This window comes from Aplidium turbinatum, chromosome 9 (genome assembly GCF_918807975.1).
Source record: "Aplidium turbinatum chromosome 9, kaAplTurb1.1, whole genome shotgun sequence".
Lineage (NCBI taxonomy): Eukaryota > Metazoa > Chordata > Ascidiacea > Aplousobranchia > Polyclinidae > Aplidium > Aplidium turbinatum.
In genome coordinates this window covers 17,114,581-17,136,527 of record NC_137480.1, presented here as the reverse complement: position 1 = coordinate 17,136,527, position 21,947 = coordinate 17,114,581, and the positions used below count along the sequence as shown (strand labels likewise).

The 21,947-nt window shown below is 38.7% G+C and overlaps 1 protein-coding gene and 1 pseudogene across 3 annotated transcripts in view; one reads left to right on the top strand and one right to left on the bottom strand.

Annotated features, from left to right (window-relative positions):
- The window catches only part of LOC145776957 (uncharacterized), an 868,661-nt pseudogene that overhangs the window by 95,637 nt on the left and 751,077 nt on the right, over positions 1-21,947 (top strand).
- LOC145777063 (GATOR2 complex protein MIOS-like) overlaps positions 7,741-21,947 on the bottom strand; it is a 28,001-nt gene continuing 13,794 nt past the window's right edge. Inside the window, exons 10-22 of one of the 3 annotated variants that reach the window (XM_082588345.1) lie at positions 21,693-21,947; positions 21,288-21,381; positions 20,856-21,064; positions 15,599-15,819; positions 14,884-15,063; positions 14,147-14,241; positions 13,527-13,687; positions 12,406-12,516; positions 11,510-11,563; positions 9,331-9,377; positions 8,966-9,050; positions 8,639-8,714; positions 7,741-8,245 (exon numbers count right to left, since the gene is read on the bottom strand). In XM_082588345.1, coding sequence (XP_082444471.1) covers positions 8,173-8,245; positions 8,639-8,714; positions 8,966-9,050; positions 9,331-9,377; positions 11,510-11,563; positions 12,406-12,516; positions 13,527-13,687; positions 14,147-14,241; positions 14,884-15,063; positions 15,599-15,819; positions 20,856-21,064; positions 21,288-21,381; positions 21,693-21,947 — 1,661 coding nt within the window. In that variant the 3' untranslated portion in view covers positions 7,741-8,172. The remainder of the gene's footprint in view (positions 8,246-8,638; positions 8,715-8,965; positions 9,051-9,330; positions 9,378-11,509; positions 11,564-12,405; positions 12,517-13,526; positions 13,688-14,146; positions 14,242-14,883; positions 15,064-15,598; positions 15,820-20,855; positions 21,065-21,287; positions 21,382-21,692) is intronic. The other 2 variants (XM_082588346.1, XM_082588347.1) reach the window with 2 other exon arrangements.

Here is a 21,947-nt window from a genome sequence, read left to right as displayed (position 1 = left end):
GGGGCCTGGAGTGAGAGGGGGGCCCGAAATGACTCTTCGTACCCCTAGTGAAAATTTCTCTCAGAGGCCCTGGACAAAACGTAGCCCAAAGTTTCCAAGTCCCCAACGAAGAAACAGGCAAATGAAGCCAATCAAGCTCAACAGCTGTGAAGGCGGATGAAGGCTGCAGGATGTCACCAGTCCAATCATCTTGCCACTGGACAAAGCTGGTGCCCCTGTCAAGCTTACGTGTGCTTGTTGAATGTGCGCCATTTAATCCGCGTTAACCAACCCACGCACAGGCGCATTCGCAAGCACTTCAGCCATCATCATGCAAGAAAGAGAAGGACGTACCATTGATCATGATCAAAGCAACATATATTTAGCAAGAGCAAGAGGCAATAAAACAGCTTAACTTTTATGTCAAACGCAGTATAGCCTACTTTTGGTGTGTTGCCTATGGAGTCGTAGCCTAGTTTTTAACACTTGGATATGTCTCTGCTCAAAACACTGGAATGGATCTGACGTCACACATTGACAAATGTTCGAAGACGCGTTTGAATTGTTGGTAACTGAAACTATGCGCCAATAAAAATTCGTTTCTTTGCAAAATTTTCGTTATCTGATGTTTGCATGCAAATACGAATCAAACTGGTCACAAAAGACTTCAATTCAGATTGGCTTGTTGCTGTTACGATACACCGGTATCTCGTAGATCCGATTTAAACCGTTCTGACTATTCAAGAGATATATTTGATACATTTTGTGAAAAAGGATTCAATGTTTGTCCTTTGCTTTGAAAACATTTACAATTGTTTTCATCCATGAAATAAAACTTTTGTGTAACTTCCATCGTTCTGCCAAATCAGCATAAAAGTGGCTAACCGCTCTTAAAATATCGCTGTGTCTTTTTATTTATCATCTAATTTTGACAGCTTTTTATGATTTTAATCTAAGTTTGACTATTTCTTTGAGATGTTAAAATCTACAAAGGATAGTAGGTGAAGAATCTTGAAGTTTTAGTTTTAGTATAATTTGAATCTATCAACACAATCTGGATTTCGACCAACTCGTAGCTGCAGCCTGCATTGAACAAATTCACCTCAAAGAATGCGAGAAAACTCCATGGAATGGCAAAGATCACTGGTTGTTAATTTTTAAAAAGCATTTGACAGTTATAAATCGCAAAACTTTGTTTTACGTTTTGAAAGCTGCTCATGTACCACCAGTAATAACTCGGGGAACCAAAGCACTCTACAATGACCAACTTGCTTCTGTCTCAATAAATGGAAAGTAATCAGTCGAGTTCCCTGTAACTCAAGGAATACTACAAGATGATAGTTTGGCTCTCCAAATTTATTTATAATAGTAGTGGATTACATACTGAAAGGATTTCGGAGTGTAACAAATGGTTTTGAAATAACCAAAAAAAATGTTGTGTATGATATGGCATTTGCTGATGACGTTGCTCTGCTAGATAAAAATATCAAAAATGCCCAAAGCCACGTTGAAAAACTGCAGGAGCTAGCTGAAGAGGTTGGACTTGCAATTAACGTGAAGAAAACAAAGTATTTGACTACTTGTATCCCCACAGGACACTCATTACAAATCAGTTGACTAAGCATACAACATACAAATCAGTTGTTATATGGTGCTGTAGGAGAAACTCCCCTGCTTCAACAAATCAACAAACGTCAACTTTTTTGGTTGGGACATAGAATACGACATCCAATAAGCTCAGTTTACGATGAAATTCTGCTTCTATCAAAACTGATCCAAAGTAAAAGAAACCAAGGAAGACCAGCACAAACTTTCATGTGAAGGGTTCGATTGCTCACAGAATGCAGCCTGGAAGAACTGCGACAGTTGGCTGAAAATCGCCAATCATGGAAACTTTTAAATGACGCCGCACTTTACTGGTGTGAAATAAATTATCATTATTATTATTAACCTTAATGTTGCCTTTTCAAAAATATTTTGACCTTTTTAAATTGGGCATGAAGTAATGCAAACGATTTATAACCCCCTTGCATGCGATTAAGGTCAGCATACAGGCCTACGCGTTTCTGAAAGTTAAAATCATGTTAAAAAGTTTGATACAAATAGTTGCTTTTCTTCGGTTATTCTGTCAGTTTTTATGAAATTATGCATAATAAAAATTGATGTTATCAATATTTAATAGTAATCGACCCAGTTAAAATCCAAAAAAATCATATTAGTTTGTTCAATATTAATGATTATTGTAATCATTGTTTGCTTTTTCAATTCTTTAAACTTGCTAACTTTTGCATCACTTTGACGAAACTTCTAGTTTATTTCGAATCTTATTCTTTCCATGATGCTTTTATCACGGATCAAAGACCCAACAAAAGCTCTCCCAGGCTTTGACACGGCTATCAGAAAATTATAGTCCGCTGCAAACCGCATAAGAACAAAACAAACTAAAACAAATGACCTTTACCGATGGGAGATGACAACTCAACCAAAATGCCTAAAATCAGTCCACAGACCATCTCATATTGGAGTGCCCAGTAACTAAGCTTCAAGGAGGATACCTCGCAGCCCACCAATGTAACAACGTCCTCATGGATTGGCTAAATGAAAACTGCGTGGACCGTGGCCATGCGTGGACTTATAGCGTCATGCGAAACAACAACAACAGACTATAGGAACAATAACATCAAGGAACCAGAACTGAGGTTGAGACTATTCGAAGTTTACTTTTGTATCAAGTATAAACTTGTGTTAAACGTGATCTGCAATTTCAATCAATTTTTTGTATGATGTCCACAATTAATCTAAATGTGTTTTTCAACAATTCAAAACTCTGAGCTGTAATAATAATGACATGGTTTATTTATCGTTGCTCTACAACTAATAAAGTCGTTTAGGAACAGGGCTCAATTTAAATTTCGTATCACGTTTACGACGGCTCACATTCTTTCCCCATATCTTCACTGCGTTATGCAAGCAAGAACACAATCGGTATCGTTTTGAAAGTCTTGGTATGACCGGACCTGGAATCGAACCAAGACCTATCAGCTTAAGAGGCGAAAGCGACAACCACACGGCCACTAGGCTTGTTCACGAAATTATGGCCAAGTTATCTGTCTCCGTATTGTGACATGGATTGTCGCGCAATCGTGACGTCATCATTGCGATGCACTGTCACGCTTGAGCGACAATCTCTCGTCATTCTTTTTCTAATTTTCTAACTTGTGTTTTCCAAACGTGTTGCGTCTTTCTTTTACGATGTGTGAATCTAACGGACGGACGTAATAAGAGTGTGAAGTGACTATTCCACATCACAATTGAACCCGTCTCTTGTTAACAATATACCATCAATCTTCACTCAACACATGTGGAACTTGAGTCGAAAGTTAGGAAGAAGACAGGTTGGATAGCAGCTCATATACATAGCGGTTATCAAAAAGAAAGAACAAGGCTGGTTTTTAGAACTCTAAAAAGCAGCAAGGAATTTGTTCAAAAGGGAAGATCGCTATCTCGGCTGAATACTTGAATGGCTAAAGTTATAAATTTCTCATTTTTGCTTTTATAAACTGTAATTCGACATCGAATCGACAAAAATTGCTTGGAATTTAAAATGTTTAAAAAGGAATTTGAAGATGTAATAAGTTGAAGGAGACACGGTTGAAGCGTTTTGGTTCTCTTTATTCTTTTGTTGACAATGTTCGAGACAGACAGGTTGCAAGTGTTGCTATATTTAACTCGAACATTTTTTTTTCTGTTTTTCTTCATGTTTGTGGTGGTGAAATCGAGTCAATTGTTTACAGACTGACAGAAAGAACAGGTTTCATGACCACAAAGCGGAAAGCATGCGGCGTAGTATTTAAATTTTTTCCCGCATAAGATCTCAATCCTGAAACTTCGTAAACCTGCGACAACAAATTCTGGTTTTCTAAAAATAGAAATAACATCACTTGTTGTCAAACAGAAATTTTGCGCTGCTTTACTTCACTATTTCGTGTAAGATTTTTTTGTTAGATTATGCAAACATTTCAGAAGCCTATGAAAAATTTAAAATACATGATAAAATGCAGAAAAAGTTATGTCGAACAGGCTTTACTCTTGAGTCGTAGCTGACTGGAGAGCTTAAAAAACCATAGGCTACAAGATAGGCCTACGACGTTTTGAAGTAGACTTTATTAATAAAATCATCAATTATTTGGACAAATCAATTTTTGCTTTGAGTTTTCAACTTTTTACCAGTTTAGGAACTTTGTATAGTGTTGTATTTTGAAGTTAACATTAACATTTTTTTAATGTAAAATGTAGCATCATCAATTTTGGAAGCTTTTGTATTTGATATTGAAACTTGGGTTAAATGTTAAGCTTTAATGCAGTGATTCTCAACGTGGTCCAGGTGGACCACTGGTGGTCCACCTAAAATTTCTGTTGGTCCACAGACAGCTCGGTTTGTTTTATTATCTTTATCCTGCATTACGGGAAAGCGGAATTGAGCGCTAATGCATCGGTGTACGCCTTCCGACGTACACCTGACCCACGCTGCAACCGACTGCAATGTCTGTTTCCGGTTGTCTACTCTACTTATTAAATTTGGTACTACCCATTACTCGAAATCGATCACTGGCAGAGGCAATTATCGTAAAGTTTCTTGCCCAGAGAAACAACAGCAAGTGCGGGTGGCTGGAGTCGAACATGCAGGCTCTCGACTGCGAGCCCAACGCGCTAACCACTCGGCCACTGCTGCTGCTGCTCATGCAGGTTCTCTGTTATCTTGTATTAGGCCTAACTCTTTTTTTGATGTGGACGGAATTTTTGTAGACTAAAATGTTTCTTGCTCACTATGCATGACAGACCAACCATGACATGACAATACAAATTAAAATTAAGTACAGTAACTTATTTGAAAACATCGGCCTATGGGAGGAATTGATGCAGCAAATCCGGAATTATTAGGCTACTTTCAGAATTCTCTTAAAACACTTTGGCAGGCAGGGCCAACAATCGAATAGGCTTTAATTTGACAAAATGTTATTTGAAACAATTTTTTAACCATACATCGAGTCAAGAGTGGCTTTAGGATCAGGCCTTCGATTTATCTCCTCATAGAGAAAACCTCTACTGGAGCTTATAGCCTATATTACCACTTATTAAAACTGAGAGATTATGTGAATTCAGACACATTGACAACCGTTTATTATACTTTAATTTACTCCCACCTTCAATATTGCATTACTAGCTGGGGTAAAGCTTGCAACAAAGTTCTAGACCCTCTCAGAAAAATGCAAAAAAGAATAATAACAATAATCACAAAAAGCGATTATAGAGCCCATAGGCCTACCAGTCCATTATTTTTTTAAATGAATATCTTAAAGCTGGAAGACATATGTACACTGGAAGTAAAAAAACACATGTTCAGAGTCTGCATGAACTTGTACCCTTCTGCCTACTGTGCATTGTTCACAAGTTCTTCACTCATCCACAACCATAACACTAGATATCAAGCAAACAATAATTATTTTGTTAAACGCACTAATACAGAATTTGGCAAAAAATCCATACAAGTATTTGGACCAATGGTGTGGTCAGAGGTTCCAACAATCTCAAAAAGTTATCTTTTTATGATTTCAAAAAACATAGCAAAGCATCAGCTTTGCAAAGTTATGATACTTGATAAGTGGGTCTTCATTTGGCCTAAGCTCTTACATTCAACAATGTCTATTGTCATGGTGTCCAGTGTCCACTGATTTTAATGATTAGGCTACTATTTGTTGGAAAATCTCGCATACAATTTTATGAAGCTGACAATTAATTGTAAGCTACTAGTCGAAGTATTAGTCTTGTTTGTGTTTTCTTTTTTGATTGTAACTAATTTGGTTAAATTGTTAATTAGTTTCATAACTCAAATTATTCTTTCCAGGGTGGCAACTGACTAGTTGACCGTATGGTCGTTTCGTTGTCTCCCTATCAACAACAAAACCTAAACATTGTATGTATTATTGTTTTATGTCACTTTTGTGTTTTGATAAATAAACGATTGATTGATATTGGACAATTTTACATATCTGGTTTGCTTGGTTTTGAATCTTTATCCTCGGACTGACAAAGCCTTGATTGTTTATTCCTGGTAGTTTCGCATACTTGTGGAGGTTCTTGACGCAAGGCCGGTTACCGAGATTTGCAGTGAAGTTTTCCGATGGTTGAAGTGTTGTTGCCGAGGAATTATTCTATTCACTAGGTGCCGCTGAATGGAGAGCAGTCCTGAAAGTGCGTTGCCCAAGCGCACTTGTAACAGGGATGGCCCTGGCTTGTAGTAGCCACTTTACTCAAAGAAAAACGTCAGTAGCCTAGGCCGATTGGCAGCAAACATTTCACGTTTACACTTTTCGGCCAAAACGCAGGTTGGAACAGATTGTGAAAAATTTAGGCCTCAGAAGCAAAATCCATGCGGTAGCCTATTTTACTACAGTAAGTTTTAGCTGAAATGGTAGCCTACCTTAAGCACAAACTTAAACCCATTCGCTGTCACTATTCGGAGTTGGTGGAAAGTGGTAGGCTACTTGCAAATATTTTCGCAAATGGGCTATCTAGTGGCCTAGTAACGACAAGTAGCCTCAAACTGCTGCAGAAAAGTTCTGCAGATGTTCAACTAGAATTTTAAGCACCCACAATTTCAACAAAATATAGCATTTCATTTAATGAGAATGAATTTACGTAAAAGCAAAGAGAACTTTTTCCAGTTCTGCCCATTTCTTAATTTGCAGTGAACCTCCAACTGTCCGTAGCGCAAGAAAACTCAATAAAGTGAGAAGGTACACTGAGTCTTCATATCGTGTTGTGTACTTGTGTAGGTTAGGAAAATTCATACAACCTTTAGGGAAGTGTACTGTAAAAACCTTGTCATATGACGTTGGAACTACCCGTACCCATTTGCACAAACTATAAGCCTCCTGAAAATGCAATGAGGCTGTTCACTGGGAATTTAGTTCAAAAACACGATGCGTTCTACTGGTGCAAATTAAGCTGAACTATCACAAGATGTATAATAAAGTGAGAATCTGTTTTTATTCCGACGTTTCGTCAATCAGACACGACTGTCTTCTTTAGGGGGTTAGACCATGTAGTGACTACCTGTCCAGCGTGGCAAGACACAGGACCATGGTGCTGCAATCAACTAAACATACAAAATATACCTCCTGTTAACAAATGATTTTGTTATCCGACAGCGTCCACTAGTGTCAGAAAACATCTGACGCTCAATCAAACTGATGGCAGTATAAACACAATACGCAGCATTGCATTTTTCATCTAGTGTACAGTTGCAGGCTGTGGTTTGTCTGACTCCACTCTGTTGAATATTCCTGTCATCACACATAAGTTAAGGGGCTGTTCATGAAAGACGTCCGCAGTCAAGGGGGAAGGGTGCAAATTGGGGATTTTTCTATGACACAGTGCGGAGATTTTGCGGACATGGGTGAGTGATTTTTTGAAATTTTCTGAGGACGTCTTTTATGGACAGCCCCTAACCTAATATTCCTTCCAAAAAACCGACAAATTTTTCAAAAGGTAAAATTAACATCGCGGTCCCCAAACTAGCAATCGCCAAAAAAACTCGCCAAATCGTCATAAGTAATTTGCTTTTGAAAAGTTACAAGTAAAACATGTAGTGAATCGGTTACTCTTACTCCCAAACTCACCTTGTGTACTACACAGTGTCACATAAAGGGTACAAACTGTCATAGAATTTTATCTTTTACTCGCGAGTTGCAGTAAATCTCAGTTCCCTGGTTTTATTTTCCACGATTTCAGAAAAGAAACAAAAGCCATAATTTTTGAAAACAAAACTTATGAAAACGATTTGTGATTACTTTACATACTGCTAACATAGATAAGTCAAAACCAGCAAAGGTTGCCTTTTACCTTGAAACGATGTAAAAATGCAGCATTTGCTGGCAAGGAGAGTTTCATGTAAACGCAAGTAGCTGCACGTGAGAAGTGTAGCTCAAACAACTCCATGGAAAGCTTCATATGAAAATTAATGGTACCACAAAAATGCGGCTTTCTCACGTCATAACAAAATGCACCTTACACAGTAACGAAATAAAACGGCACGGGTATGTCCAAACTGTAAACTTGACATCTTTTGAGGCAGACAGTGTTTGGCAGTGTTCAGTGCAAAGAAATAAGAAGTTGACGAGTTATCTCGGTTCAAGAAGGCTGAGGACGGGTGGGAGACATACAGCAGCAATTACAATCAGTAACTGGGCATCGGATGTGTTGCCTGGAAAATCAATTATATTCAAACAGTTTGTGATAGAGGAATTAAAAGTGGAAATGAAAGAAAAGCTTAAAAAATAAATAAACTAAATCAAAATTTCAAAGGTTATTATAGCAGGACATGAATTTACATTAACCAAATCCATCCATTTTACATTTTCAACGTCTTCAGAATCAATTAAAGGACGAATTTTGAAAATTGGTCATTTTCAGCACCAATATTCTCCGAACGGAAGCCCAAATGCAATTCATGCGTGTTTTTAATAACCACTTCAAACCTTGCTACACATCTCTACACAATTCTCACATTAACACCAAACTTTCACATCTACCAAGTTCCATAAATTAAGAATAACAGTCTGTCAGTTTTATTTTAGGTAAAACGTGAAAAACTCACTGAAACCATTCTTTCAAATGGCCTTGGTGGCCGCCGTGCCGACATCTTGTGCACCAGGATATCCACTCGGACATGTCTGTATGTAAAAGCAGCAAATGAGTACAAAAATATCAGTGATGGGCAAAGTTTGACAGAAAACCTTTATTAGGTTCAAGACTACCACAAGCAGCAACTTTAGCACAAAGTTTGATCAAAACAACATTGGTGCTTCTGTTGCTGAACAAGAGCTGTTCAAAACAAATTTATTTATCCATTAATAACAAGATTATGATGCTAAACTATCTTAAATCTGAATAAGCTTTTAAGTAGCCTGTGTTTAAGATGTACCTGATTCATTATGACGAGTTCCTAGATGCATAGAACAAACTGAACAGCGAGGGAGGGGCTTCCGACAAGATGGACAACACATCACCTGGAGAGGAACAAGACGTGACATGTAGGTTGGCTAATGTGAACTCAGCTCAAAATTAAAGAGGAGAGTACACTTTGGACGCAATCGCACAGTAAGTTATGAAATTGTCAATTAAGCCAAAGACACAGGACACAATACAGTCGGTGCCGATAGCTTTAGTGTAAAAAGCGGTAAGAAATTTCTTCTGAAGCTCCACGTTCCAGTAGAATATTCTACGTAAATGTCGCAATGAGGTGCGACTGTCCTTCAAAACATTTACAAATCGATAAAGTTAACTTACCGAATTCTGATAACCGATTCCACCGCCTATAAACCCACGCCCTCTACCTGCAAACGCAACGCCTCGTTAGTTCAGCCTGCTACAGGTGTCGTTATGGCTTATACCCTTGCTTTGTATGCTCTTAGACAGTGGCTCTCAACCTTTTTCGGCTTACGGCTCCCTGCAAACAACCAAATAATTTGGCGGCACCCACAGTCAAACCAAAAAGTTTCTGCATTAAGTAAAAATAATTTTGAAAAGAGTTTTCGCAAAAAAACAAGTAACTACAGCTCCGTATCATATCATGTACATTGTACAACTTAGGCTAATGAAGATCGTTTCAAACGAAGTCAGTGCGAAATGTGCGCTGAGTTTTAGCCCAAATCCTTTTAATGTCTGGGCGCATATTTGATAACGCTACTCTAATAACTTGCGGCACCTTTGCGAAACGTAAATGGCACCTTTGGGTGCCGCGGCACTCCAGTTGAGAACCACTGCTCTTAGACCTTCGGTACAAAGGTACTGCAGCAACTGAAACTCAAAATAAGGTCAATAACTGGGCAAGGGTGGATTCATCTGACATCATTAGTTAGAAATGAAACACAACAACGTGCTGTGTGCGTCATAGTATGACGTGTACCAGTGACGGGGGAGAGAAAGTGAAAACTTGCAACCACAGCCTACAACAAAAATATCACTAAAAACAGGGTTGATCTCTAAGTGGTCAAAACTGGTTTTGAACACTAAGCGGTTTAAACCTGGTTTTAACCGGTCAAAACTAGGTTTAAACCGGTCAAAACTGGTCAAAACCCAGAAAAATATTTTTATGTAGTGAATGGTCGGCTACCTGGGCTATTTAGGAAATAAAAAAGTAGTTGTGAATTGTGACCATTTTGATATGTGCCTCGAAATAGCTGGCGGCCATGGCCGCCAATACCGACCTGTCAGGCAAAATTTGATGGCAAATGTTTTTCATAAAACAAATTTGTTGGAATAACTTCTTGTACCGGTACTTCAGTTGGCTGTGCTAATTGTTCATCGTTCTACCAAGCATTTTTTGGTTCATCAGAAACTTATTTTTAGAATTTGAATTTTCTCAATAATTAAAATACCCGTATTTTACGGATCATAAGGCGCAATTTAAATCCTTTTTTTCCTCATAAATTGATCGTGCGCCTTATAAGCCGGTGCGCCTAATGTATGGATTAAGTAGTGCATTATTGCCTACACTCAAAACCAGTATCGATACTATTATTATATAAATAAACCACCGTCTTACACAATAAACTATGGTAAAAGCAACTAGCAATTGTGATATTCACTAGGCCCATTTTTTCTTTTGCTCATTGTGCTATTGTGACTTGCTTACATTTATTACGCATTTTTGTTTAATGAGCTTTATGCGGTAACCCATACTCCTTAAAATACTTTGCGTTCTATAACCCGGTGCACCTTATGTCTGAACAAACAACTAATCAAAGCAATTTATAGACAGTGCGCCTTATAATCGGATGCGCTTTATGGTCCGCAAAATACGGTAACCAACTGATTGAAATATCAAAAATAAACAGAGAAAATGAATATTTTTTGTTCCAAATCCAGCATTTAGGTTATTGTTATTTGTTAATCAAAACAAAATATAGTTGAACATCATTACTAAACATGGAGGGTAATACTTTTAATTCAATTCAAAAGCAACTTGATTCATACACTAAAGGGGTTTTGACCAGTAATAGGTGGTCAAAACTGCCCGGTTTAAACCAGGTTTTAACCGGGCGGTTTAAACCGCCCCGGTTTAAACCGATCAACCCTGACTAAAAACATAAAGTTGTAACGTGACAAAAACCGGTTAAAAATAACCAAACTGCCAAGATGTGTTGCGTATTCCTGTTGTGAAATCAAAGAAAACCACAAAATGTGACAAATGATAAAAAAAAAATTAAAAAAGTACAAACATAACGGCATTTGCTCAAGCTAATCTCTAAATGCACAATTGTGTGTTGTGTGTTCTCGCTGTCGCTACAATTCTTCAACAACATCTCAAACCAAAACAAACAAACAAAAGTATCTCATTGTCAGTGCAGTGTATAGATAAAAGCCAAAGGATCAAGGCCAAAAAGAAAACGTGTTTTCAAGGATATGTATTTTCAATAATTTACTGAAACTATGAACACGGTGCGAAGTGCAGGGAGAATAATACCTTTCACTGGAGATCTAGGCATGAGAGTCGGTACCGAAACATGTCTCTGCCTGTCTGTAACAACACTATGTTATATCTCTATCTAGAGACCCAGCCATTAAAAGTTGCTTTTTTACATCTATTCAACATTGCTTGGCAAGTTTAGATGTTGCTTAGCTCTGCAAAAGTTAGTTATTGAAACGATGCAAAAAAGACAACATTTTTAGCTGGGTACATTCCTCACGCTGACTCACTGTTCAGAAAAGATTTTACGCTATTTCTATGCTATCATACATCGAAGTTAAAAACAGTACCAGAACTTTCGATCCAATTCTCTACTGTGGGCACAAAAAAGTGTCGTTTTATTCAGTAAAAAACAATCGTAGTTTTCACATTAGCAATTATCCAAGCTTACTTATTTTCTTACACACGTCATGTTAGCTAAATCAGGGGTGGCCAATTTTGGACGAGAGATTCGTTATTTTCAAAAACAAAAACAACGATCACCGTGCAAGCGATAGCCTACTTTTAAAGACATCGATTATAAAGTATTGCAAATAAAATCTTGAGTTTAGTGTGAAAAAGTCATTTTCGGTTCTGTAGCCCCACCAGCTCCAGATATGTATCTCACTGGCAAAACAATTGCAAATTCAATTTTTAAAACCGGTAAGATTTTGCCACCTTTTCCCGTTCACACGCTGGTATGTCGCATACTGTAGGGGGTAGGAAAACTTTGTCTTTAATAAAATATATTTTGCAAATAAAAGTCCGCATATTTTCAGCGACAATTTGAATACTCGTTTGGTGGGGGTAAACATAACAACACTTTTTGATTGGCCACCCGTGCTACTGAACTGGTAACTACGGATCTATGCCTTTCTTATACTGTATATAGTGCGTTACTGTAAAGAGCTCACTCTTAAACGGGCTGGGAAATCGCTTGGCATAGGAAGGGTCGGAATTATGCCTGAGAACATGGGCGTTGAGAGAACTCGTTGGAGCTTCACTGATAACTGCATTGCTGCGACCTTGACAAAGATAGATACGTTTAATGACTAATGACTAGTGGTTGCACTTGGGGCTACTAACAAAACGAGCAGTCGCAGTAGCTAAAGCACTATCCCACTCAGCAAAAGTTTTACATCGTTTTAACGTCACCGGACTTTAATATGATGTAAAAAAGGGTAACTTCTGCCAGTAAGAACAGCGACTTCTACGATGTTTCTATGTCAGTCGACATTTGATGCAATTGCCAGTCGTGAAAGGCTGGTAGAATGGCATGGAGACGACTGTTCGCTGATAAGAATGTTATGGAGCAATAAAACCTAGACAAGTCGGTGCATCGGCTGAGCTTATAAGCAGAAATAAGATCTCAAATTTTTAGTGCAAATAGGTTCAATATCGTAAGGCAATATCTAGAAACGAAACAATAACATAGTTCGTTCCAACACCAGCTTCGGCTAGTTAATATGATTTTAACATCCGGTTCGCGCGAAACTGTCGGTGCCACAACTGGTCCAAAGAATGACAAATCAACAGTAAAAATAAAGCAAAATCGCCCGGTTCTTATCCAGACAGAAAATCAACCTCTTTTCACATTAACTCAATGTCAACAGACGTTGAATCAATGTAAAAATAAGACATTTTTTTGTCTGGATCAGTGCACGAATGATGTACGGTACTTTAAAAATAATGGCTAAAACAGTATTTAAAAGTATATTAAACTGCAAGTCACAAAGTTTAAAAATAATTGAAGTCAGATACTATATAAACCTTAATTCCTTTTAACAAAAAACATTTGAAGAATGACAGTATAAAAATAGCTTGATATAACGTTAAGCAAAACTTCCGATAAGGCCAGATCCACAGTCGCTCGCCCTTAGTGTTACCGCATGTGTTACTATGCAGCTTGCTCAGCTGGAGGCGTGCGTGTAGCATGAATAACAATGAAAACGAAAGCAGTTTGCCAACAAATTAATATTTATTGTACAGTAGTAGGTTATAAAATCCGCTGCAAAAGTTGAACAAGTGCACTCACTTGCAGGAGTCACAGTGGCATTGGAAATGTTCTTGTTGCAATAATTGCAGTGGACGTATACTTGTGAAGAAGTCTTTTGAATATTCGACGCTTTCGTCCATAGCAAGTCCAATTCAACTCTCTCGAAATACAACTCCCATTTGTTCAATAAAAAGGCGTAACTAAAGAAGAGCACATAAGTTTGTAAACTATGGGCTGTCCATGCTTTATGATTTAATTTTTTATTTAACGATTCGAGGAAGTATTGCAAAAGCCATGAAACAGATCGTGAAGCCATGTTGACGCAAAGGTCTTAAACTGGAAAAAAAAGCTAGGAGCAGTATGGTGCTTGCTCGCCATAACAAGATAAATTGGAGACGAAAGCGCTCAGTCGCCTTTCCGATGGGAACGAATGTTCCAGGTTCTTCGTCAATGTATTCCCATGAATACAATAACTGCGCCAACGTGGGTATCAGAGAGCCGAAAATTACTTATTTTCGCATTTTTTAGAGTGCTTACCGTGTTTTGTACACTTTTCTTTTTCACCAACAAAACAAATAAACCATGAACGTGCACTACGAATTTAAACTTTGACTTCAAAGTTGGAACGGCTCAGGTATTGCAGTTGACTAAATGCTTACCTGCTTTTCCAATGCTGAACATCGACGTTTTGTTGCAGTAAGACGGGCTTGCAGGTGTGTACAATAGCGACCAGTGGTGTTTGGACGTCTCCGGTCTGCAAATGCAGGTTTAAACAATTTGCTGGGCAGTGCAAAGCTATTTTTTTTATTTCAAGACAAATCACCACAACTGAATTTGCAAACTAAGACTGAGTACTATCCCAAGCAACAAAATCCGTCATTTTTACATTGATTTAATGTCTGCAGACGTTAAATCAATGTAAAAATGACGGATTTTGTTGTCTGGGATACGCAGTAAAAACACTACATGTAAAACTAAGTCATACTTGACGTTCGATTGTGTTATCATTCAAACACAGCGCATTTTTGCATTTGAGAGTAAGTCATGCTAACCATGTTGGTCTCACTTGTATCCGACGCCATAATTCTCTGTTTTAATAAAGTGTGCAAGCAGACATTTAAAAAATTTTTTTTAGTTTTTTATACTATTTTTAGTCACTTTATATATCTTTTAAGCAAAATAGTTTTCAGCAAGCGTTATGAAAAACTTCCAAAATGTGAAAAGAAAAGTTAATAAACCTGTACTAAATTTTTCATAAGCTGTTTGCATTTTTTTTACTAATATTTGCGATACCAATACAGCAGCGTCGCTTCATCCAATGCAAAAGAATCTCAGGGAATATAACTGCAACTAAAACTTCAATGCAATAGATACAACTGGTCAAGATGAACCTTACATTGTCAATGTACTGCTGGAACAACGTCACTCCGGAAAGCGTCGATAGGCCAACCACAAGCACCCCATCTAGCGAGCCTCTCTTGATGACGTCATCGGAGAGCAACTTGACGTAAGTGCTCAGTAATTCGTCTGGCAGATACAAGCAAGCAAATGCCACCCTGTCTTGAAGCAAAAGGTCCTGCGATAACAATGTACAATGTTGAAGTTAAAAAGTGTTATAGGTTCATTAAGATCACATACACTTTGTCATGTGATATGAGAGAAGCTTAATTTAAACTTCACAAAGATGACAGGCCTTAGGTTAAAAAAATGAATAGCTGTCACAACAGTGAAGTCTCACTACTTCGACATAGAAATCTTAAAAAAACCTTACGTTGACGAAGGGACTCAACGGTGCATCTAGTAGAAAACGTCAAAAGAGTTGTCGACATGGCAGTTAAGCTCACCACCAACGACACGCTTGTGCCTCTTACCACCTTTTCACCACTGGTTGTGTGTTTATCGTATCCAGGCTTACGCCCGGTGGTTGAAGATTTAGATTAAGTAAACAGGAAGGCAAGGAAGCCAATCTTCGTGTCGACTTTCAGAAATGCCTTTGCGTCCCGCTAAACCCACAGCCGCATGCTCTTGAGCGGTGTCGAACCGGCTGACGAGGTCTCAAAGGTTGAAACAACTTTAAATCCTCTCGCTACAAACCGCAATCTTCCACTCACTTTATTCGACAAAATAAGATCAAACTTCTCATCGTCACGGTCGGCTGACTTGCTCTCGTCACAACAAGCAATGAGGAATGCAAAGGCCATCTGAAGATACGGACTCTTCAATTCTTTCTGCAGCTGACGGCATGTATCCAGCCACAAAGTGGGGCTATTTAAACCTGTGTAGCCGCTCAGTGCCATCGCCACAGCAGAATATGTTGAGTGATTTTTGGATTCTAAAATATATGTTCGCATCAATATTTCGAAGAATTATAATTACTATTAAATGATTGAGATAATAGTACTTCAACAATTAAACATTTTTGTTCTCAAATCCAATTGCTTTACCTGAATCCGCAACAAAGTAGATACAACGAGCATTTAAACGTTTTTCTGTGGCAAAGATAAGCGATAATGCTGGTTCATGATAATCTTGCGTACACTTTTGCTAGCTTGGTTGTATCAGGCGACTTAAAATATTAAGTCGTAAACATTATGATATATTAATATAATAGTGATATTTTATAATATTATTATATATTTGTCGTGAAGTTCTGTTCTGTTACTTAAAGCTTTGTGTTGATTGCAGCGGCGCCGCTGACGTGTAAGGTCGCGTCTTCCTTTACACCTTTGTTGAGTTACCATTAACACGCTGCTTGGGTTGAAGTAGGGTGGTGCTAGTATAGTTTTCTGTTGCTGTTACGTGAAGGTATATTTATGTTCTGCTATGTTTTTCAGACGCAGTGCCTATTTAGTTTATTAAAGCCATTAAATGGTGTCATCTACTTTTGTTACTTAATTCTATTCGTTACAATTTAATAAACTACATAGAAATCGAAGCTAGAAGAGTTGATAGAAAGTGCAAGTCCTGAAAGCAATCGGAGATGGCCAATAATAACTGGAAATGTCTTCAACCAGAAAAGCTATCCGTAGATCCAAATTCACCAACAGCAGAAGACGATTGGAAGTTTTGGTTCAAGACTTTTACAAACTTTGTGGAAGCCATGCCTCGTGCTGAAGGAGAGGAACCAGTCAACAAGCTCAACATATTGACAGCTTTCCTTACTACAAACACTTACAAAACTGTGTCTGAAGCCGACAATTTTGACGATGCAATTACAGCTCTCAAAAACTTGTACGTCAAGCCAAAGAACGAGATCTATTTGCGACATCTGCTTGCTACTGCACAACAAAAAGACGGTGAGTCAATTGACGAATTTGTTTCACGTCTAAATAATCTGAGCCGAAATTGCAACTTTGTCCCCGTCAATGCAGTAGCTTATAGAGACGACATGAAGAGAGACTCCTTAATCAGTGGGATTTCGTCCACACTCATAAGACAGCGTCTTCTCGAAAATCAGACCTTAACTTTTGATCAAGCTTACGCCAAGGCTCGAGCTCTAGAATTGGCAAAAAGCACGTCCGAAACGTATTCTCACCACAACATGTGTGCTGTGCAAAGTTGTTCAACTGAGCTGCCGACAGTTCGACACGAGTACACTCAAAGTAAAGGCGAAGATTCGTCCAGCCAGGATCGCACAACCGCAGCAATAAGACAAACTAAAAAGCACATATCGAACAAGTTTACATGCTTTTTTTGTGGTAGTCGTAATTGGCACCGCAGAAATCAATGTCCTGCAAAAGACGAAAAATGTGATTATTGTGGCAAAACTGGCCATTATGCCAAGTGTTGCTTAAGTCGTAAGGGTGTTGTTACAAGCAATTGCATAAACTCACCTCGTTTAGCTTCAATGTCTACACTGCATTCTACATTTTCTAAACATGTTGTAAGTGAAGTGAAAATTAACGATGCCTTCGCTAACGCTTTAATCGATACTGGAAGTACAAACAGTTATTTAAGCAAGACCTTTGTGGACAAAAACCACATTAAATATACGTCTCTTCGTTTCGTTGCAAACATGGCTAACACTTCGTTAAAAACCGACATTTATGGTATTTGTAATGTTAAACTGAAATTTGCCAATCACTTTTATGAACAGGCAGAATTTCTTATTATGCCTGAATTGGTTTCTGACGCAATCATAGGCGATGATTTACTCGAACGCCATAAAAGTGTAACTTTTCAATTTAATGGTAATTTGCCTGAACTTTTTGTGTCATCTGTTATGCCTGCAGCACAAGTCGAATATCCTGAGTTGTTTTCACACTTGCTACCTACATGCAAACCAATGGCTGTTAAAACTCGTAAATTTTCATCGGCTGACCAAGAACTAATTCGAATCGAAACGGAACGATTATTACGCGAAGGCCGCATAGAGAAAAGCAATTCCCCATGGAGGGCCCAGCCCTTGATCGTCGACAATGGTAATGGAAAGAAGAGGATGTGCATTGATTACAGCCAGACAATCAACTTGTATACCTTGCTGGACGCTTACCCTTTGCCATCCATTGAATCCATAGTAAATGAAGTTGCCAAGTGGAAGTATATATCCACATTAGACTTAAAATCTGCGTACCATCAAATACCAATTTGCCCCAAAGATCGCCGTTATACCGCATTTCAGTCGTCGCACGAGCTGTACCAATGGAAATACTTACCATTTGGATTGACAAACGCAGTACCCGCGTTTCAACGAGTAATTAACAACTTTATTGCAAAACACAAATTAAAATGCGTGAATGCCTACTTGGATAATATCACCGTGGGAGGAATGACACAACAAGAGCATGATAACAATCTCGCAGCACTACTCAAAGCTGCTAAAGAAGATCACTTTACATTTAATGAAGCAAAAAGTTTGTACAACCGCACTGAAGTTTGTTTGTTGGGTTACCAAGTTGGAGCTGGAATTATAAAACCAGATCCCCAACGTATCAAAGCATTGCAAGATTTGCCGGTACCAACAACAAAGAAAGAATTGCAGCGAATCATGGGATTGTTCGCCTACTACGCCAAATGGATCTCTAACTTCTCTGCAACAGTTAGGCCACTCGTGCAAACAGAAAAATTGCCTTTAAGTTGTGAGGCTTTGGCTGCCTTGGACAAACTGAAAACGAAGTTAACCCATGCTTCTTTACAACCAATCGACGAATCTATTCCTTTTACTGTAGAAACAGATGCTTCAGACTTTGCCATTGCCGCAACATTAAATCAAAACGGCCGTCCTGTAGCATTTCACGCGCGAACCTTATCAACTTCGGAGCAAATGCATTCAGCAATTGAAAAGGAAGCCTACGCAATTGTAGAAGCATTAAGAAAGTGGAAGCATTTACTGCTGGGAAGACACTTTAACTTGATTACGGACCAAAGAAGCGTTTCCTTTATGTTCGATTTAAAACATCCTTCCAAGGTAAAAAATGATAAAATACAACGTTGGCGTTTGGAACTTTCACCTTATAACTTCTCTACCGTTTACAGACCAGGAAATAAAAACACTGCACCTGACACCTTCTCTAGAGCAACATCGGCATCTGTAACAACAACATCAGAAGCCGCTTTAAAATTGCTACATGAATCACTTTGCCATCCTGGTATTACACGATTGTGGCATTATATAAAAACGAAAAACCTTCCTTATTCTTTGGAAGCCGTGAAAGCCGTCGCAATGCAATGCAAAGACTGCGCCGAAATTAAAGCAGCTTTTTATAAGCCCAAAGAGCAACAACACCTCATCAAAGCAACCCAACCTTTCGAAAGAATCAGTATGGATTTTAAAGGTCCTGTAGCTTCTGCCACCAAGAACAGATACTTGTTGGTGATCGTGGACGAATTTTCTAGATTTCCCTTTGTATATCCGTGTGCCGACATGAAGGCATCTACTGTTATCGAAAAATTATGTGATTTATTTTCCGTGTTTGGATTTCCGTCGTATGTCCACACCGACCAGGGTGCAAATTTTATGTCGAGCGAACTGAAAGAGTGGCTGCATGGAAAGGGTATTCCGACCAGTCGGTCTACTAGATACAACCCTCGAGGCAATAGCCAAGTGGAACGATATAACGGCATAGTGTGGAAAGCTATTCTTTTGGGACTGCGAGTCAAAAAACTACCCGAGACTTTGTGGGAAAACGTGTTACCCGATGTATTACATTCGTTACGTTCACTTTTATGTACTGCTACAAACTGCACTCCCCACGAGCGTATGTTTTATCATTCTCGTAAGTCTTCAAATGGGGTATCGATGCCTGCCTGGCTAAAACCAGGACCGGTGTATGTAAAACGTCATGTACGAAACAAGAGCGACTTATTTGTTGAAGATGCCGAGCTTATTGAAGCTAACCCTCAATACGCTCACGTACGCCTCAATGATGGACGTGAAACTACTGTATCATTGCGTGACTTAGCACCTAATCCTAAACAGATTACCACCACTCATGATGACGAAACGCTAACGGAGCCATTAGAAATTGATTTTGGAATGTTGGAATCAGCTCAACCTCGCTTGGATCCTGCTCCAATTTTACAAAATGTCGAATCTTCAGAAGCTGGTCCTACCAATCCTGAACAAAACTCATCGTTACGTCGCTCCACACGAACACGCCGTCCTGTTGTGCGCTATGGCTTTGATACATGACTTAGTTTTTGCAATTTATGTATTTATTTAATGGGTTTGGCTTGAATCCTTGTACTTGTTATAATGCCGTGATGTAATTTATGTAGTGTCGAGTTTTCCATTTAACCGGGGTGAATGTCGTGAAGTTCTGTTCTGTTACTTAAAGCTTTGTGTTGATTGCAGCGGCGCCGCTGACGTGTAAGGTCGCGTCTTCCTTTACACCTTTGTTGAGTTACCATTAACACGCTGCTTGGGTTGAAGTAGGGTGGTGCTAGTATAGTTTTCTGTTGCTGTTACGTGAAGGTATATTTATGTTCTGCTATGTTTTTCAGACGCAGTGCCTATTTAGTTTATTAAAGCCATTAAATGGTGTCATCTACTTTTGTTACTTAATTCTATTCGTTACAATATTATAATATTATTATGATTATAATTATGATATATATATGAGTCGTAAATTGTATGAAATATCGATCTAACAATATTCTCGTTTGTTAGGCAGCAAAGTGAATTCGGAGTGGAAAGAAAAATATAAAAAAAGCATAAAAAATTTAAGGCAAAGAACAATATCAAAAACTGAATCACAGTAATTACTGAATGCTTTTTGAAACAATCGAAAAGACAGAGATGGCACACGACATTCACTTACAATTATTGGCTTTTGCTTTGCGTTATAAAGGAACGGTGGGTTTCAGTTATGTCATAACAACGCATAAACATTAAACAGTAATCACATTGTCCAACATTTTTCAATTCACCTGTAGTTTTTGAAGCATTGAGAATCTCTATGGCTAACTTCATATCGAGATGCCACAGAGCGATGGTACATGCCCGCTCAGTGGCACCAGCCTCCTGGATAGAACGAACAAGTCCTTCACCGACGCTATTCCTTCCAAATCGATCGGCACCGCCAGTGCCGATATCGTTGCACGAGTTTCCCCAGTCGCACATCAACAAGGTCACAGCTCTACCGACGTACATCGATTAAGGAATCTATCTTATTCTTCAACCGAAATCCAGGCAACAAATCCGTCATTTTTACATTGATTCAACGTCTGAATGTAAAATTGACTGATTTTGCTGTCTGGGAAGTTACAACGTTAAATCATCTCTTTCACAGCAACTGAGTTTCTGCGCTCCTACAAGAAGTTTTCACCGCAAAAAATGAAACATTGGCAGTACAAACGTACCTTTTGTAACTGGTGTAAACTTTACTTTTCGTTGCTGCCACGCCGATCCATGGAATTGTCTCCACGCTGGTTTTGTGAGTAGTGCCCTCCGACTCTGAAAAGTTCAAAACGAGAGTGAAAAACAAAAGAAAGAACCCAAAATAAATTTCCTACATGAAAATGAAGCTGTCTTGCCAATGAATTTATGACTGAACAGAGAGAAGAGAGAGCAAGAAAGGTTATCTTGAGAAACTACAGTACACCAAGGATTTGACAAATGTTGTTGGTTGAAACACAACTCCACAGTGGTTTCTAACTGAAGGACACATAATCGTCGAGATCTTCAACAATAATTAGACACAAAATGGCGTTTGAAAGAAAGCTTCCTTTCGAAACGATGGTGTCCAAAACCGTGCTCGAACCAACCTTTCAGTATATTTTGGACGCCGCTGAAATAGTCAGGCTTCTGTTTCACCGGTAAAGAATGTTTCGTGCTTGAAAGCGACCGTGACTTGGGATAGCCTCCCCAGCTACCGGGAGACTGAGGTGAATTCACTGGGGTCGAGCCAGCTGGATGAGGAGTTGGAGACAAGTGCTTCATCCGATCAATCCATCGCCACATGGAATGTAGGGCCTCGTTGTCCGGTTCAAGGCTCAACTCTACGTTTTTACCGAGGGAAT